The sequence below is a fragment of the Bos indicus x Bos taurus genome, chromosome 2 (genome assembly GCF_003369695.1).
Source record: "Bos indicus x Bos taurus breed Angus x Brahman F1 hybrid chromosome 2, Bos_hybrid_MaternalHap_v2.0, whole genome shotgun sequence".
Lineage (NCBI taxonomy): Eukaryota > Metazoa > Chordata > Mammalia > Artiodactyla > Bovidae > Bos > Bos indicus x Bos taurus.
The window spans coordinates 85,389,355-85,408,172 of record NC_040077.1 but is presented as its reverse complement, the minus strand read 5'-3'; the positions used below and the strand labels follow the sequence as shown (position 1 = coordinate 85,408,172).

Genomic DNA, 18,818 nt, shown 5'->3' with positions numbered 1-18,818 from the left:
TTAGTGCTTTCTAGGAATTAGGAGGAAGAGAATAATGAAGAGTAACTGCTAATGAGTAAAGGGTTTTCTTTTGGGAGTGATTAAAAAATGTCTGAAGTTAGATTGCAGAAAACGATTATATACCTCTGTGACTATACAAAATATGATTAAATTGTATGCTTTGCACAATGAGTTACATAGTTTGTGAATTATATATGTTTAAAAAAATGGAGTGGCAAACAAATGTTTTGTTTACTAAACCCAAAACCTAGAGAGTATAATTGTGGGAAATGGGAATTACATTTGAAATTAAGAGACCAGCAACTTAAAAAATTGTTTCTATACATATATATATACACACACACTTTATCACTATATATGTATAGTATATGTGACATATTTATCACAATATATGTATATTACTTATATACATATATATGTTTTATCACAAAGTTCAACAGTAGAAACAGAGAGCCTGTTTAGGAAACTATTAGAGTAGTTCAGGCAAGAGATGATGATGCTTGGATTAGGAAGGTAGTGGTGGAAGTGGTGAAGAAGGCTTGATTGGGGAAATATTTAGAAGGTAGAGCATGACAAGATTTACTTACAGTGATGTCATGTGTAAGAAAAAAAGACAAATCTTCCATGAGTATTTAAAACCACTGTGATGAGCTGTAATGAGCAGACATTTGTAGGATTTTCTCACTCTTAAAATCCTCAAGTTTGACAAAGTTCCTACTTCTTATTGCACAAGGATTCCTTTCTTCCCATTTAGCTGTTGTTGCCCCTGCTGAAGGGGAAACAGGTAGAGAATGAATGAACCATTCACTTTATATTTAATTTTTAAAAATTTATAGAACAAGACACACAATTGGCTAGGTGGGTTTGTTCTTCTAAAGTGATATTATTAAGGATGTCACCCTGAAATAGGTTTTATTCAGAGTGTGAGATAGTTATTTGTTAAGAGATTTTGAAGGTTTAGAATAGAAGAAACTTTAAAAATTTTTGTTTCATATGCACTTAATCCTTTTCCTCTGCAGTTCGTTCTATTGGCTCTATTGCACTTAGAAAAGCCGAAGACATTGACTTCAAATACCACTTTGACTTCTTTAGCGTGAATTTCAATGAAGAACTGGTGGCACTGTATGGTGGAAGTCTTCAGAAACAGACCAAGTTTGTGCATGAATGCATTAAAACAATTCTCAAGCTCTATAAGGTACGAGATAATCATGCAAATCAGTAGTGATCAGCCTACTGGTATCTTTGTTTGTTGAAGAGACTCAGCATATTTTAAATTATTTGTTTACATGAGCTTCCCAGATGGCTCAGCGGTAAAGAATCCGCCTGCCAGTACAGGAGATACAGGTTCGATCCCTAGGTCAGAAAGATCTGCTGGAGTAGGAAATGGCTGCTACACCAGTATTCTTGCCTGGCAAATTCCATGGACAGAGGAGCCTGACAGGCTACAGTCCATGAGGTCCAAAGAGTTGTGTGTGTACACACACACGCGCGCACACACACACACACACACAGAAGTTGAAGCAAAAGTGGCCCAAAGGTTTTCTTGTGTGAAATTCTATTGCTTTGAATTCAGTTGTGGGTTTTGAAGTTCAAGTTCAGTTTACAGGTACTCTTTCTTGTGAATTTTGGGAAAACACATTTTTTTTTCCTTTATATACTAATTAGAAGTGCAGTGCATTTCCTAAATCCATTAGTATGGATTTGTTGAAATTATCAACTCTAATTGTGAATTTACCTATTTTTTTCCTCTAGTTTGTTAATTCTGCTAATTGTCTAAATAACTGGTACTAGCAGCAGCAGCAGCAGAGTAGACCACTTCCATATATAAACAATTACAAAACTAGTGAAAATACCTGAAGCACATGTTTTCAGATGTTGGACAACCAAATGGTAAAGGACCATGATCACTGAAAGAGGGAAAACATGTGACGGGCGCTCCATGAGGGCCCAGCTTTCTGCCTGGAAGCATTTTGCAGACCATGGGGTAAATTCTTAGAGATGAAACAGAGCAAATTGACATCACTACGCTGAAGAAGGCAGAGGCTGGCATTTGGGACTACAGAAATAGCTAGATTTGTGGTCAGAGTAGGAGAAGAAGAGAACCAAGAACTAGGCATAGATAGGAGCTCTAAAATTTGATTCTTTTAGTCTTTGAGTGCTACGTTATGTATGCACATGGCAATACAAGGCAATAGCATACCAAGGAGGAAGGGTTAGGATTAAAGAGCCAGTGTCTAATTGGTTCAGAATTAAAAGGTTAAAAAATTTATTTGCAGTAATGAATTCATTATGAAGTTTATAATTTATTTAGAAGGAAAATATATACTAATGGTGAAAAGATAGGAAGAGGAATAAATAGAATTATTCCACTACAGTAAGAAGTGTAATGTTAATTCATGATAGACTGATCAGGTTGTATATTGTAATTTCTAGAGTAACAACAACAAAAAAGGAGATGCAGCTAAAGAACAAATGGAGGAGAAATACAGATCTACTTCAGAGATACTGCAGGTTCGGTTCCAGACTGCTGCAATAAAGCAGATACTGCAATTAAGCAAGTCTCATGAATTTTTTGGGGTCTAGTTCATATAAAGTTATGTTTGCAGTATACCATGGACTATCAAGTGTGTGATAGCATCATGTTTTTAAAAATGTGCATACCTTAATTTTAAAATATTGCTAAGAAATGCTGACCATCATTTGAACCATCATAGTAGTAATATCAAAGGTCAGTGATCACACAGCTCACAATAACAAATAAAATGGAAAAGTTTGACACATTGCAATAATTATCAAAAATGTGACACAAAGTGAATAAATATTATTGGAAAATGGCACCAATAGACTTGTTCAGTGCAAAGTTGCCATAGACCTTTGATTTGTAAAAAAATGCAGTATCAGTAAAGTACAATAAAATGTATTCAGTCTGAAAGGAAAGAACTGAAAGACAGATGGGACAAACAGAAAACAAATGGCAAGATGATAGAGTTCAGTGCAGCTATCAATAATTATATTAATTGTAGATGGATTAAACACTCCAATTAAAAGAAAGATCTTGTCAGACTGGATTAAAAAACAAGAGCCACCAAACTATATGCTAATCTGAGTACTGGAAAGCAAAAGCCATTTTAGATGTAAAAATCCTGATTAAGAAATGTAAAGGAATGGAAAAAACACACATACAAATACAGATAGTATGAAAGTTAGCATGGCAATCTTAGTATCAATTAAATAGATTCTAGGACAAAGGACATTACGTTGAAAAAGAGGGATATTTCTTGGTGATAAGAGTCAGCTCATCAAGAAGGCCAAGAATCTCAAGGGAGTATGCACCTAGTAACAGAGCTTCCAAGTTGATGAAGCAGAATTAACAAACTAGAGGAAAAATATGTAAATTCACAATTAGAGTTGATAATTTCAACAATCGTCTGTCAATAATTGATGAAATAAATAGCAAACCAGTAAACTATATAAGATTTTAACACTGTTAATCAGCTTGACCTGTGGACATTTATAGAACATGCCCAACAACTGTAGAAGCAAGCTGGGCTTACTGATATTTATAGGCCACACCCAACAACTGAACAAACTGTGATCTCTTTCAGTGCACATAGAACATTTACTAAGATATGCCATATGTTAAGCCATAAAAAAAGTCTCAGTGTCAGGATTGAAGTCATACAGGGTTTATTTTCTGAACATAACAGAATTAAATTAGAAGTCTCAACAAAAGATATCTGGAAAATCGTCCAATGTTTGGAAATGACTTCTAGATAACCTAGAGGTTAAAAAGAAAATCATGGGTGAAATTTGAAAATGTTTTGAATTGAATTAAAATGAAAACGTCATCAGGATTTTTAAGATTAAAGTAGTAGAAGTATAGTTTTAGGATTCATAAGTGAATTTAGCAGAATCACAGGTAAATGGTCAATGTTTAGAAATCAGTGATCAAATGGAAGGTGAAGTTTTGAAATGCATTTACAGTAGTGTAAAAAATCTTATGGATAAATTTAGTGAAAGATGTGCAAGATCTATTCACTGAAAACTGTAAACCCTGCTGAACTGCAAACCCTGATGGTAGAAATTAAAGAAATCCAAAATAAATGAGCAGACCAACTTTATGGTTTAGAATCTCAAGATTAAGATGTAAAATTTCCCCAAGTGTTAGTCGCTCAGTCGTGCCCGACTCTTTGCAACCCCATGGACTGCAGTCCACCAGGCTCCTCTGTCCATGAGATTTTCCAGGCAAGGATACTGGAGTGGGTTGCGATTTCCTGCTCTAGGGGATCTTCCCAACTCAGGGATCGAACCTGGGTCTCCTGCACTGCAGGCAGATTCTTTACCGACTGAGCTACAAGGGAATCCCAAATTTTGCCCAAATAGACCAGTAGATTTAATGCTTTACAAATCAAATACCAGTAGTTCTTTTTTTTAAAATTGATATGCTTATGTGGAAAGAATCAAAGCAACAAATAATTTTTAAAAAAAGACCCATCTTGGCAAAGAACAAAGTTGGAGGTCCTGCATTGCCTGATTCAAGACTTAACTGTAAAGCTACAGTCATCCAGTCATTGGTATTCCTGTGTATCTTGAAAATGAAATTTAGGTGTCTTGATTTGTTGCCTAAGTCAGCATTTTAAAATTACTTCAAAAAAAGAAAATAAAATTACTTCAAATATTTTTTAGCTAAAATCTACACTTATTGTAGGATGAAACAAGCCATAAGATGAAACAGAACCTTTTACATATCTGATAGTTATTAGATAAGATAAATTAGATGTGATTTCAAAATGAGATTTAATTCCATAAATGTCTTTCCCAAAAAGCAATTGTGTCTCTAATGTTATGTATTAGGTGCTTTGTTTTTGTTCTTTTTGTTGTTGTTGTCTTGTTTTCTCTAACAAATACATGTTACATTTTTAATAGAACTAATAGACTTTCTTTTAAATTGAGGCTTTTAGGAAGTATTATTTCTGTTACAAGCAAGTACAATAGGGATTAAGAGACAACTCAGTCTTGTTGAATGGATATGACTTGGGTATGGGAAAGTGAGAGGACATTTTAGATGGAAGAAACCACATTCGTTCATCATGTGAGTCTGCATGCAAATATAGGAATGAATAAAACAGAAATCTAAGCCCTCATGGAACTATGTTCCAATATGGAGAGGCAGGCAGAAAACATCATAAATAAGAAAAATACATACTTTCTTGTGATAAATACCAGGAGTTAAAAACAGAAAAGGGAGATAGGTAGTTGAAGGTAGACTACAATTATAAATAAGGGCACCCAGTGAAGAACTCTGTTGAGACACAGACAATTTGATACAAACTAAGGACATGAGGGAGTGGCTTCCCTGGTGGCTCAGAGGTTAAAGCATCTGCCTGCAATGCAGGAGACCCAGGTTTGATCCCTGGGTTGGGAAGATCCCCTGGAGAAGGAAATGGCAACCCACTCCAGTATTTTTGCCTGGAGAATCCCATGGACAGAGAAGCCTGGTGGGCTACAGTCCATGGGGTCGCAAAGAGTCAGACACGACTGAGCGACTTCACTTACTTACTTACTTAGCCTATTTAGATACCTAGGGAAAGTACTGTAGGAAGAGGAAACAAATATATGAGGCAAACACATGGGTCCTGTATTTCAGGAAAAACGAGTCTGGTATGGCTGGAACAGTAAGTTAGTAGAAGGAAAGTTTGGGAGGAAGGTAATTTATAGAATCTTGCAGGCAATTTTAAGAATTTTGCCTTTTATTAAATGATACAGAAAGCCACTAAAGAGGTTTTTGAACAAAGGAATAACATGTTCTGTTGTAGGTTTTTTCTTTTTAATTTTTATTTATTTTTGGCTCTGCTGGGTCTTTGTTGCGGCTCGGGCTTTTTCTCTAGTAGTTGAGAGCAGGGACTACTCTCCATTGCAGTGCACGGACTTCTCATTGCAGTGCTTCTCTTGTTGCAGAGCATGGGTTCTAGGCATTCCGGCTTCAGTAGCACAGGCTCAATAGTTGTGACCCACGGTCTTAGTTGCTTTGCAACATGTGGAATCTTCCTGGTCTAGGGATCTAACCTGTGTCTCCTTCGTTCACAGACAAATTCTTTACCATTTAACCCTGTTTTAGGTTATAACAGTATCATTCTGGTGTCAGTGTGCTTTTGAGGATAAACTGAAGGGATGTAAAGGTAGAAGCAGAGACACCAGTTAGGAAGCTACTGAAGTAATTTTGGCAAGGTAATTTTGGTTTGGATCAAGTTGATAGCAGTGGAAATGATAGGAAATGGTCAGACTGGTATAAATCTCAAAGGCAAAAGGAGTTGCTGGCAGTTCAGGTATGGAGGGGAAATGTGAGAGAAAAAGAAGAGTTAAGGATGACCCAAACTAGAAAAAGGGGTTCCTCGGTGGCTCAGATGGTAAAGAATCTGCCTGCAATGCAGGAGACCCAGATTCGACCCAGGGGTCAGGAAGATCCCCTGGAGGAGGGCATGGCAAGCCACTGCAGTATTCTTGCCTGGAGAACTCTGTGGACAGAGGAGCCTGGTGGGCTATAGTCCATGGGGTCGCAAAGAGTCAGACATGACTGAGAGACTAACACTTTACCTCATTTCAAACTAGAAAAACTAAAAGAATTTAATTATGATTAGCCAGGGTGGGGAGAAATGTAAGAGGAACAGATCTAAAGGATATTAAGAGTTCAGTTCTAGACAGATTGTATTTAAGGTACATTTTAGACATCCCAAGTATAGCTAGCATGCAGTTGTAGTCGTGGGTGCAGGAGGGCCGAGAGGAGCTACTCCACGTTCAAGGTCAGGAGGGGCAGCCAGTGAAGAGATACCCCTCATCCAGGGTAAGGAGCAGCGGCTGCAGTTTGCTGGAGCAGCCGTGAAGAGATATCCCACGTCCAAGGTAAGAGAAACCCAAGTAAGACGGTAGGTGTTGCAAGAGGCATCAGAGGGCAGACGCACTGAAACCATAATCACAGAAAACTAGCCAATCTAATCAAACCTACCACAGCCTTGTCTAACTCAATGAAACTAAGCCATGCCCTGTGGGGCCACCCGAGATGGGTGGGTCATGGCGGAGAGGTCTGACAGAATGTGGTCCACTGGAGAAGGGAATGGCAAACCACTTCAGTATTCTTTCCCTGAGAACCCCATGAACAGTATAAAAAGGCAAAATGATAGGATACTGAAAGAGGAACTCCCCAGGTCGGTAGGTGCCCAATATGCTACTGGACATCAGTGGAGAAATAACTCCAGAAAGAATGAAAGGATAGAGCGAAGCAAAAACAATACCCAGCTGTGGATGTGACTGGTGATAGAAGCAAGGTCTGATGCTGTAAAGAGCAATATTGCATAGGAACCTGGAATGTCAGGTCCATGAATCAAGGCAAATTGGAAGTGGTCAAACAGGAAATGGCAAGAGTGAACGTCGACATTCTAGGATTCAGTGAACTAAAATGGACCGGAATGGGTGAATTTAACTCAGACGACCATTATATCTACTACTGTGGGCAGGAATCCCTTAGAAGAAATGGAGTAGCTATCATGGTCCACAAAAGAGTCTGAAATGCAGTACTTGGATGCAATCTCAAAAATGACAGAAAGATCTCTGTTTGTTTCCGAGGCAAACCACTCAATATCCCAGAAATCCAAGTCCATGCCCCAACCAGTAATGCTGAAGAGGCTGAAGCTGAATGGTTCTATGAAGACCTACAAGACCTTTTAGAACTAACACCCAAAAAAGATGTCCTTTTCATTATAGGGGCAGGAATGCAAAAGTAGGAAGGCAAGAAACACCTGGGGTAACAGGCAAATTTGGCCTTGGAGTACGGAATGAAGCAGGGCAAAGGCTAATAGAGTTTGCCAAGAAAATGCACTGGTCATAACAAACACCCTCTTCCAACAACACAAGAGAAGACTCTATACATGGACATCACCAGATAGTCAACACCGAAATCAGATTGATTATATTCTTTGCAGTCAAAGATGGAGAAGCTCTATACAGTCAGCAAAAACAAGACTGTAACTCAGATCATGAACTCCTTACTGCCAAATTCAGACTTAAATTGAAGAAAGTAGGGAAAACCACTAGACCATTCACATATGACCTAAATCAAATTTTTTATGATTATACAGTGTAAGTGAGAAATAGATTTAAGACACTAGATCTGATAGGTAGAGTGCCTGATGAACTTTGGACGGAGGTTCATGACACAGTATAGGAGACAGGGATCAAGACCATCCCCATGGAAAAGAAATGCAAAAAAGCAAAATGGCTGTCTGGGGAGGCCTTACAAATAGCTGTGAAAAGAAAAGAAGTGAGAAGCAAAGGAGAAAAGGAAAGATACAAGCATCTGAACGCAGAGTTCCAAAGAATAGCAAGGAGAGATAAGAAAGCCTTCCTTAGTGATCAATGCAAAGAAATAGAGGAAAACAACAGATGGGAAAGACTAGAGATCTCTTCAAGAAAATTAGAGATACCAAGGGAACATTTCATTTAAAGATGGGCTCAATAAAGGACAGAAATGGTATGGACCTAACAGAAGCAGAAGATACTAAGAAGAGGTGGCAAGAATACACAGAAGAACTGTACAAAAAAGATCTTCATGACCCAGATAATCATGATGGTGTGATCACTCACCTAGAGCCAGACATCCTGAAATGTGAAGTCAAGTGGGCCTTAGAAAGCATCCCTACGAACAAAGCTAGTGGAGGTGATGGAATTCCAGTTGAGCTATTTCAAATCCTGAAAGATGAGGCTGTGAAAGTGCTGCACTCGATATGCCAGCATATGTGGAAAACTCAGCAGTGGCCACAGGACTGGAAAAGGTCAGTTTTCATTCCAATCCCAAAGAAAGGCAACGCCAAAGAATGCTCAAACTACCGCACAATTGCACTCATCTCACACGCTAGTAAAGTAATGCTCAAAATTCTCCAAGCCAGGCTTCAGCAATACGTGAACTGTGAACTTCCAGATGTTCAAGCTGGTTTTAGAAAAGGCAGAGGAACCAGAGATCAAATTGCCATCATCTGCTGGATCATCAAAAAAGCAAGAGAGTTCCAGAAAAACATCTATTTTAGTTTTATTGACTATGCCAAAGCCTTTGACTGTGTGGATCACAATAAAGTGTGGAAAATTCTGAAGGAGATGGCAATACCAGACCACCTGACCTGCCTCTTGAGAAACCTATATGCAGGTCAGGAAGCAACATTTAGAACTGGACATGGAACAACAGATTGGTTCCAAATAGGAAAAGGAGTACGTCAAGGCTGTATATTGTCACCCTGCTTATTTAACTTATTTGCAGAGTACATCCTGAGAAACTCTGGGCTGAAAGAAGCACAAGCTGGAATCAAGATTACCGGGAGAAATATCGATCACCTCAGATACGCAGATGACACCACCCTTATGGCAGAAAGTGAAGAGGAACTAAAAAGCCTCTTGATGAAAGTGAAAGAGGAGAGTGAAAAACTTGGCTTAAAGCTCAGCATTCAGAAAACGAAGAACATGGCATCCGGTCCCATCACTTCATGGGAAATACATGGGGAAACAGTGGAAACAGTGTCAGACTTTATTTTTTGGGGCTCCAAAATCACTGCAGATGGTGATTGCAGCCATGAAATTAAAAAACGCTTGCTCCTTGGAAGGAAAGTTATGACCAACCTAGATAGCATATTGAAAAGCAGAGACATTACTTTGCCAACAAAGGTCTGTCTAGTCAAGGCTATGGTTTTTCTAGTGGTCATGTATGGATGTGAGAGTTGGACTGTGAAGAAAGCTGAGTGCCGAAGAATTGATGCTTTTGAACTGTGGTGCTGGAGAAGACTCTTGAGAGTCCCTTGGACTGCAAGGAGATCCAACCAGTGCATTCTGAAGGAGATCAGCCCTGGGATTTCTTTGGAAGGAATGATGCTAAAGCTGAAACTCCAGTACTTTGGCCTCCTGATGCAAAGAGTTGACTCATTGGAAAAGACTCTGGTGCTGGGAGGGCTTGGGGGCAGGAGGAGAAGGGGACGACAGAGGATGAGATGGCTGGATGGCATCACCGACTCGATGGACGTGAGTTTGAGTGAACTCCGGGAATTGGTGATGGACAGGGAGGCCTGGCGTGGAATTCATGGGGTCGCAAAGAGTAGGACATGACTGAGCGACTGAAGTCAGGAGAACAGATCCAGTCTGGAGATAGCTTGAGGATTGACAGCATATAGATGTAGTTAGCATATTAAAAAGCAGAGACATTACTTTGCCAACAAAGGTTCATCTAGTCAAAGCTATGATTTTTCCAGTAGTCATGTATGAATGTGAGAGTTGAACTGTAAGGAAAGCTGAGTGCGAAGAATTGATGGTTTTGAACTGTGGTGTTGGAGAAGACTCTTGAGAGTCCCTTGGACTGCAAGGAGATCCAACCAGTCCATCCTAAAGGAAATCAGTCCTGAATATTCATTGGAAGGACTGGTGTTGAAACTGAAACTCCAATACTTTGGCCACCTGATGCAAAGAACTGACTCACTGGAAAAGACCCTGATGCTAAGAAAGATTGAAGGTGGGAGGAGAAGGGAACGACAGAGGATGAGATGGTTGGATGGCATCACCAACTCAATGGACATGAGTTTGAGTAAACTCTGGGTGTTGGCGATGGACAGGGAGGCCTGGTGTGCTGCAGTCCATGGAGTTGCAGAGTTGGACATGACTGAGCAACTGAACTGAACAGAACTGAGATGTAGTTAGAGCCATGAGACTGGATGAGATCACTAATGGGTTCAAGATGTGAAAGAAGATATTTAAGGAATGAGGTCTGAGTCACACCAGTATAAAAGGTGAGGGGAGATAAGAAGGAACCAGCAAGAGACTAAAAAGGAGCAGTCAGTGAGGTAAGAGGAGAACCATAAGAGTATCTCATCAAGGAAACCAAGCAAAGCATTTTCAAAGAGGAAGAAGTGATCAACTATGTAAATTGCCATTGATAGGTCAAGTAAGGTGAGGATTGAGAATTGATCTTTAGATTCCTTGGTGACCAGGTAAGTGCAGTTTTAAAAGAGTGTTGCAGGGGAAAACCTGATCAGAATGGGTTTAAGGGTGTTTGAAAAATTGGATACAGCAAGTACTGTGCAGACAACTGTTTTTGAAGAGTTTTGCTCTCAAGGGGTATATAAAGAAAGATATGGTTGCTAAAGTAGAAGTAAAAATAAAGTTTTTACTTTTTAAGAGAGAATAACAGTATATTTATATACTAGTAGGAATGATCTAGTAGTTGTTTTTGCTTAGTTCTCAACTGTGTCTGACTTTTTGTGACCCTTTGGACTGTAGCCCACCAGGCTCCTCTGTCCATGGGATTTTTCAGACGAGAATACTGGAGTAGGTTGCCATTTCCTCCACCAAGGGATCTTCCTGATGAGGGATTGAATCCACATCTCCTGTGTCTCCTGCATTTCAGCCAAATTCTTTACCCTCTGAGCCAGTGGGGGAGACCATATTTATATACTAGTGAGAATGATCTAGTGGACAGAAACAATAATGCAATAAGAAAGTGAGAAGAATTGCCAGAGTGATGTCCTTGAGAAGGCCAAAGGGGGTAGGTTTCAAAGCACAAATGTAGGGTTTGGCTTTTGCTAAGATCAAGTATGTTTCAGAAGACCACCAGAACCATCCTCAGGCTGATGATTCTCCAGGTGGCCTTATAAGACTCAGCATATAGTTGTTCTTATGGTTGTGATTTATTATAGTGAAAGGATACAAAGCAAAATTGGCAAAAAAAGGTGCATGGGGTGAAGTCCAGAGAAACCAGATGAAAGCTTCCCAATGTCCCCTTACAGGAAAGTCACTCTGGATACGTTTAATTCCTGCAGCAACGATTCTGACATGCATTAGAGAGTCAGTAGCCAAAGTTTCTTCTAGAGGACCAGTCACCTGGACACCTTGTGCCTGTGCCTCCCATGTGCCAAAATCCCAACAAAAATAAGGCAGAAGGTACTCAACATAAACCATGTTTACAAAGCAGTTTTGGTATAACGAGCCATTTTTATAATTCAGGAAATGATGGGAACCCTTCCAAAGTCTATGGTCGCAGACAGCAAACCACAGCCAACCTTGAATACAGTCAGTTATAAGGATAGCAGTCTCAGGTCTATTCTGTTAACTCTGGTTCTTCATGAAGCCCAGATTATAGTAACAGGAGAGAAGGCATGAATGAAGTATCAATGTGGAAGGTGATGAACAGAAGTTTGGGCCTATATGGAGATAGAAAAGATTTTTTTAAAAGAAATACTTACTTTAAAATTAAAATATGTAATTATCAGTGAATAAATGTTGTGGATTGCTGACTCCTTTTTAAGCCCAGGCCCACAATAGAGAAATAATTTGATGAGATAAGATACATTGATATGATTCAATAGTACATTGCTATGGCAACTGGAATATATGTGGCTTTTTTGTGATACCTCAATTTTCAAATAAGTGATCTCACTTTATATATCCTATAAAACCTAATATTCTGATATACACCAAATGTAATCACACCTCTTACATACAATATAACAAATGGGAAAAACATGATTTGCTAGACCAAGGGTTGTGATTTTGGTTCAGAAAACCAAAGCTTAACTTTTAAAAATGCTTACAGAACACAAAGCAGTATGTATATACTAATTACAAGTATATGAAAATGTATTTCTGTCTTATTAAGGGAGATTATATAAATAGTTTATTCTTTTTTCAATAAAGTTGCTTATATGTAGAGAGAAGTATTTATTATGTTTACTGTGATTCTAATCCTTAATCATGTCTTGATGATTTTTTTTTTTAATAGGGTCAAGAATTTGCTCCCAAAAGTGTGGCAATAGTCGGTCATTCTATGGGTGGCCTTGTGGCAAGAGCATTGCTTACACTGAAAAATTTTAAACAAGATCTGATCAATCTTCTTGTTACACAAGCCACACCTCATGTTGCTCCTGTGATGCCATTAGATCGTTTCATTACAGGTGAGTACTATTACATAAACTCTAACTGACCTCCCCATTGTTGTTTAGGATTAAACAAATCCTTGTAGCTACTCCCTTTAGAGTATGCTACAGGTTTATCCATATGTGAAGCAGCTTAGGTTTAAATCAGCACTTCTAATTCTGAGCATCTCTTTTTGTGACTTTCAGCTTAAGATTCATAACTGAAACTGCTGTTATTTTTCTCGGCCTGTTGCATCTTAACCTGGACGGCATGTGTCCTACAACCTCTAGGCATTTGAGCTTCAGCTTAGTTGTTCTTGATGCTGACTCCCAGTCTCTGAAGTGTATTTATATTTCTGTGTTTTGTTAACTCTTATGGCTACTCTATTGAAAATAAACTTATATTTAGGTAAAATAGTAGAAGTGCCTTTTTTAAAATAAATAGGTCTGCTAACACTTTATAGCAAGAAGAGATAAGAAAGCCTTCCTCAGCGATCAATGCAAAGAAATAGAGGAAAACAACAGAATGGGAAAGACTAGAGATCTCTTCAAGAAAATTAGAGATCTCAAGGGAACATTTCATGCAAAGATGGGCTTGATAAAGGACAGAAATGGTATGGACCTAACAGAAGCAGAAGATATTAAGAGGTAGCAAGAATACACAGAAAAACTGTACAAAAAAGATCTTCACGACCCAGATAATCATAATGGTGTGATCACTCACCTAGAGCCAGATATCCTGGAATGTGAAGTCAAGTGGGCCTTAGAAAGCATCACTATGAACAAAGCTAGTGGAGGTGATGGAATTCCAGTGGAGCTATTTCAAATCCTGAAAGATGATTCTGTGAAAGTGCTGCACTCATGCCAGCAAATGTGGAAAACTTAGCAGTGGCCACAGGACTGGAAAAGGTCAGTTTTCATTCCAATGCCAAAGAATGCTCAAACCACCGCATAATTGGACTCATCTCACATGCTAGTAAAGTAATGCTCAAAATTCTCCAAGCCAGGCTTCAGCAATACGTGAATCATGAACTTCAGATGCTCAAACTGGTTTTAGAAAAGGCAGAGAAACCAGAGATCAAATTGCCAACATCTCTGGATCATGGAAAAAGCAAGAGAGTTCCAGAAAACCATCTATTTCTGCTTTATTGACTATGCCAAAGCCTTTGACTGTGTAGATCACAATAAAGTGTGGAAAATTCTGAAGGAGATGGCAATACCAGACCACCTGACCTGCCTCTTGAGAAATTTGTATGCGGGTCAGGATGGAACAGTTAGAACTGGACATGGAACAACAGATTGGTTCCAAATAGGAAAAGGAATATGTCAAGGCTGTATATTGTCACCCTGCTTATTTAACTTATATGCAGAGTACATCATGAGAAACGCTGGGCTGGAAGAAACACAAGCTGGAATCAAGATTGCCGGGAGAAATATCAATAACCTCAGTTATGCAGATGACACCACCCTTATGGCAGAAAGTGAAGAGGAACTAAAAAGCCTCTTGATGAAGGTGAAAGAGGAGAGTGAAAAAGTTGGCTTAAAACTCAACATTCAGAAAACGAAGATCATGGCATCCAGTCCCATCACTTCATGGCAAATAGACGGGGAAACAGTGGAAACAGTGTCAGACTTTATTTTTGGGGGCTCCAAAATCACTGCAGATGGTGACTGCAGCCATGAAATTAAAAGACACTTACTCCTTGGAAGGAAAGTTATGACCAACCTAGATAGCATATTGAAAAGCAGAGACATTACTTTGCCAACAAAGGTCCGTCTAGTCAAGGCTATGGTTTTTCCAGTGGTCATGTATGGATGTGAGAGTTGGACTGTGAAGAAGGCTGAGTGCCGAAGAATTGATGCTTTTGAACTGTGGTGCTGGAGAAGACTCTTGAGGGTCCCTTGGACTGCAAGGAGATCCACCCAGTCCATTCTGAAGGAGATCAGCCCTGGGATTTCTCTGGAAGGAATGATGCTGAAGCTGAAACTCCAGTACTTTGGCCACCTTATGGGAAAAGCTGAGTTTGGAAAAGACTCTGATGCTGGGAGGGATTGGTGGCAGGAAGAGAAGGGGACAACAGAGGATGAGATGGCTAGATGGCATCACTGACTCGATGGACGTGAGTCTGAGTGAACTCCGGGAGTTGGTGATGGACAGGGAGGCCTGGTGTGCTGCAATTCATGGGGTCGCAAAGAGTCAGACACAACTGAGTGACTGAACTGAACTGAATTGAACTGAACACTTTATATGATGAGATGAATTACGATTGCTAACATTTATAGAGCTCTTATATTTTGGATATTGTGGCAAGAACTTTACATGACAGTTAGGTCATTTGATATTTAGGGCAGTCCCTTGAGGTGGGTACTATTATTATAGCCATGTTCACAGATAGAAAAAGGGGCCAGGATAAATTCTTGCCCAAAATCACATAGCAAGAAAATAATGGAGCCAGTAGTTGACACTAGCAAGCTTGTTTCTGGGCCTGTGCTTTTATTTACCCTTTGCCTCTGAATTGAGTTATGATAACAGAGGAAATAAAACTATGGTAATACTGTAATTTTGCAGAGAATTTTGCGTGAAGAACAGGAGTTTATGATTGCTATCATCTAATTAAATAGTAATAATGTTGGAGAATAAGAATTAAATGCCGACTCTCTCAACTTTTTATTAAAGTCAAGTATTGTCTTCATGACCTATTGGAATATTGTATGTGTAGAAGAAAATCTTCAGAAAGAAATAATTATTTTTCCTGATCAGTAAATTTGCACAACTTCTTATTCTATAAAAATTTGCATCGCCTTAATTGTGCTTAAAATTTTTTTTATAGATTAGTGAGACATATACCCTAAGGACTCCAAACCAAAGTAGCTTTCCAAAACACCCATCTCAGCATAATATTGGCAGGGAGTAACTTATTTGCTGAGATATCTGGTGCAGTAGTACTTAAAGAGAAGGTTGATTTTGCTCCTTATTATATTTAAAACTTTGCCTGTAAAACTCTTTGAATAAAAAATTTAATTTTATATTGAAGTTAAATATGCCTTCCTGATTCTAATAATTATTGTTATTTATGATAGGTTTAGAAAAAATTAAAGACATAGTCATAATACTTGTCATCATAATCAAGATTTCTTTCTCTTACTGCATTTTATGTGGTGTATGTAGATGAGCCTTGCAAGTTATATTAGAATTACTCAAAATCCTTTTTAAAAATCTCTTTGAGGAAAAAACTGTCAAGAGAGTCAGGTTTTAGTGTTTTTGAAGGATACTTATGGTCTGTCTCTAAATGGCTTAGACCAGGTTTCTGCACCCTCTGGGATCTGATGCCTGATTATCTGAGGTGGATCTGATGTAATAATACTAGAAATAAAGTGCAAAATAAATGTAATGCCCTTGACTCATTCTGAAACCGCCCCCCTCCTCCCCAATCCTGGTCCATGGAATAATTATCTTCCACAAAATCTGTCCCTAGTGCCCAAAAGGTTGGGGACCACTGGCTTAGGCTGAAAGTGCTTCTTAGGATCAAGGTGCCTTTCCCAGTAATTAGCAAGCTTCTTGGGCTTCCCTTGTGGCTCACTGGTAAAGAATCCACCTGCAATGCGGGAGACCTGGCTTTGATCCCTGGGTTGGGAAGATCCCCTGGAGAAGGGAAAGGCAAACCACTCCAGTATTCTGGCCTGGAGAATTCCATGGACTATACAGTCCATGGGGTCACAAAGAGTTGGACACGACTGAGCGACTTTCACTTTGCCATTCATTTTGTATTTATTTTTTTATTGCATCAAGCCATAATTAGTATGAAAAAGCAAAAGTTCAAAGGAGGATAGATTTTAAGTTTTTAGGAGACCCATATTATATGCAGAAGTAGATTCCCTGTTTGTACCTGTTGGAAATACTGTCCTTAAATAGGAGAAAGGAAGCCTTGCACTGGGCTCTGCACTTTACAGGGCCCTGCACTGGCGTTGCCATCCACACACAGGGTGTGGAGTGTACAGGGCAAATAGCCTCCCCACTTAGAGGTTGTACCTTTACTTCTGGACCGTGATCCAGGTAACCAGTCTTTCAGAATTTTCTTGTCTGTATGCCTCAAGCTCACTTCCTTAGCCTCTTTCTTGGATCTGTCTTGAGGACAGGTATGTGCAATCCTGAGCTTGAACTGTAGCCAGGGGTGGCTCTGCTTGAGGTACAGACAGAAGTTGGATATGCACAGGAGGTCCTTGTGATGCAGGATGGAATGTGTATGAGAAGTAAAGGAGAGAGCTCAGTGATCTGCTCTCCTTATGCTGCAGATGTCCACAGAGATATGTTCTCCCTATGCTGCCATCAGCCAGTGTCCAACTCTGAGGTGTCCTTCTTGCTGTTGCTCAGTTGCTTAGTCCTGTCCAACTCTTTGCAACCCTATGAACTGCAGCACACCAGGCTCCTCTGTCCTTCACTATCTCCCAGAGCTTGCTCAAACTCATGTCCATTGAGTCGGTGATACCATCCAGCCATCTCATGCTCTGTCGCCCCCTTCTCCTCTTGCCTGGAATTCTTAATTTGAACCTGGCCTTTCATGTTATTTCAGTGATATATATATATGATATATATGTAGGCAGAGAAAATACGTTTGATTTAAGTTTGTTAGCTGAAATTTTGACTTTGGTATTTAGACATATGGCATATATACCCTGATTGGTAACTCTTATCCCAGGCCCTGGAGATGTTAGGAATGGGTCTGCTTGGTTGCAGTCTTAAGTAAATATGACTGAAATCTTTAATGAGATGAGTTTGCTGTTCTAAAATGTTAAAAGTGATCAAATGACAAGATAAAAAATGCATTCAGTCAGTCAGTTCCGTCGCTGAGTCGTGTCCGACTCTTTGCGACCCCATGAATTGCAGCATGCCAGGCCTCTCTGTCCATCACCAACTCCTGGAGTTCACTCAGACTCACGTCCATCAAGTCGGTGATGCCATCCAGCCATCTCATCCTCTGTCATCCCCTTTTCCTCCTGCCCCCAATCCCTCCCAGCATCAGAGTCTTTTCCAATGAGTCAACTCTTCGCATGAGGTGGCCAAAGTACTGGAGTTTCAGCTTTAGCATCATTCCTTCCAAAGAAATCCCAGGGCTGATCTCCTTTAGAATGTACTGGAGGAGGGTTCAGGATGGGGAACACATGTATACCTGTGGCGGATTCTTTTTGATATTTGGCAAAACTAATACAATTATGTAAAGTTTAAAAATAAAATAAAATTAAAAAAAAAAAAAAGAATGTACTGGTTGGATCTCCTTGCAGTCCAAGGGACTCTCAAGAGTCTTCTCCAACACCACAGTTCAAAAACATCAATTCTTTGGCGCTCAGCTTTCTTCACAGTCCAACTCTCACATCCATACATGACCACTGGAAGAACTATAGCCTTGACTAGACAGACCTTTGTTGGCAAAGTAATGTCTCTGCTTTTCAATATGCTATCTAGGTTGGTCATAACTTTCCTTCCAAGGAGTAAGTGTTAAGTTTTGATAATCAGAACAGGAAATGCGAACTCCCTGCCCTGGCCTCAGATTTTTGACACTAAATTTTTCTCATCTTCCATAGATAAAGTGGAAAAATTATCCCCAAGTAGTTCCCTTTGAAACTGCTTGTTAAACTAAATGAATAGAATCTTTTAAACATCAGATTTTCTACAGTAGAGAGTCCCAAGAATAATGTGACTGTCATTGCCCTGATAGATGGTATTTTAAGAACTTAAATAGCGCTTTGTGTGGTCACCAGTACTATAGTGGCTGCAGTAAAAAGCTGCTGAGCCCTTATAAACAAGGATACAGCCATGATTAGGAAGATCTACAGCTCCTTAGCATAGTAAACTTGTATCTTTGGAAGAATTTGGGGTGTTTCTTT

At 39.4% G+C, this 18,818-nt stretch overlaps 1 protein-coding gene across 2 annotated transcripts in view; it reads left to right on the top strand.

Moving 5' to 3' along the window:
* The window catches only part of PGAP1 (post-GPI attachment to proteins 1), an 81,119-nt gene that overhangs the window by 8,195 nt on the left and 54,106 nt on the right, over positions 1-18,818 (top strand). The window contains exons 3-4 of one of the 2 annotated variants that reach the window (XM_027563468.1): positions 1,020-1,195; positions 12,803-12,974. In XM_027563468.1, coding sequence (XP_027419269.1) covers positions 1,020-1,195; positions 12,803-12,974 — 348 coding nt within the window. Of the gene's footprint in view, positions 1-1,019; positions 1,196-11,835; positions 11,965-12,802; positions 12,975-18,818 lie in introns of those variants that run through there. The other variant, XM_027563476.1, reaches the window with a different exon arrangement.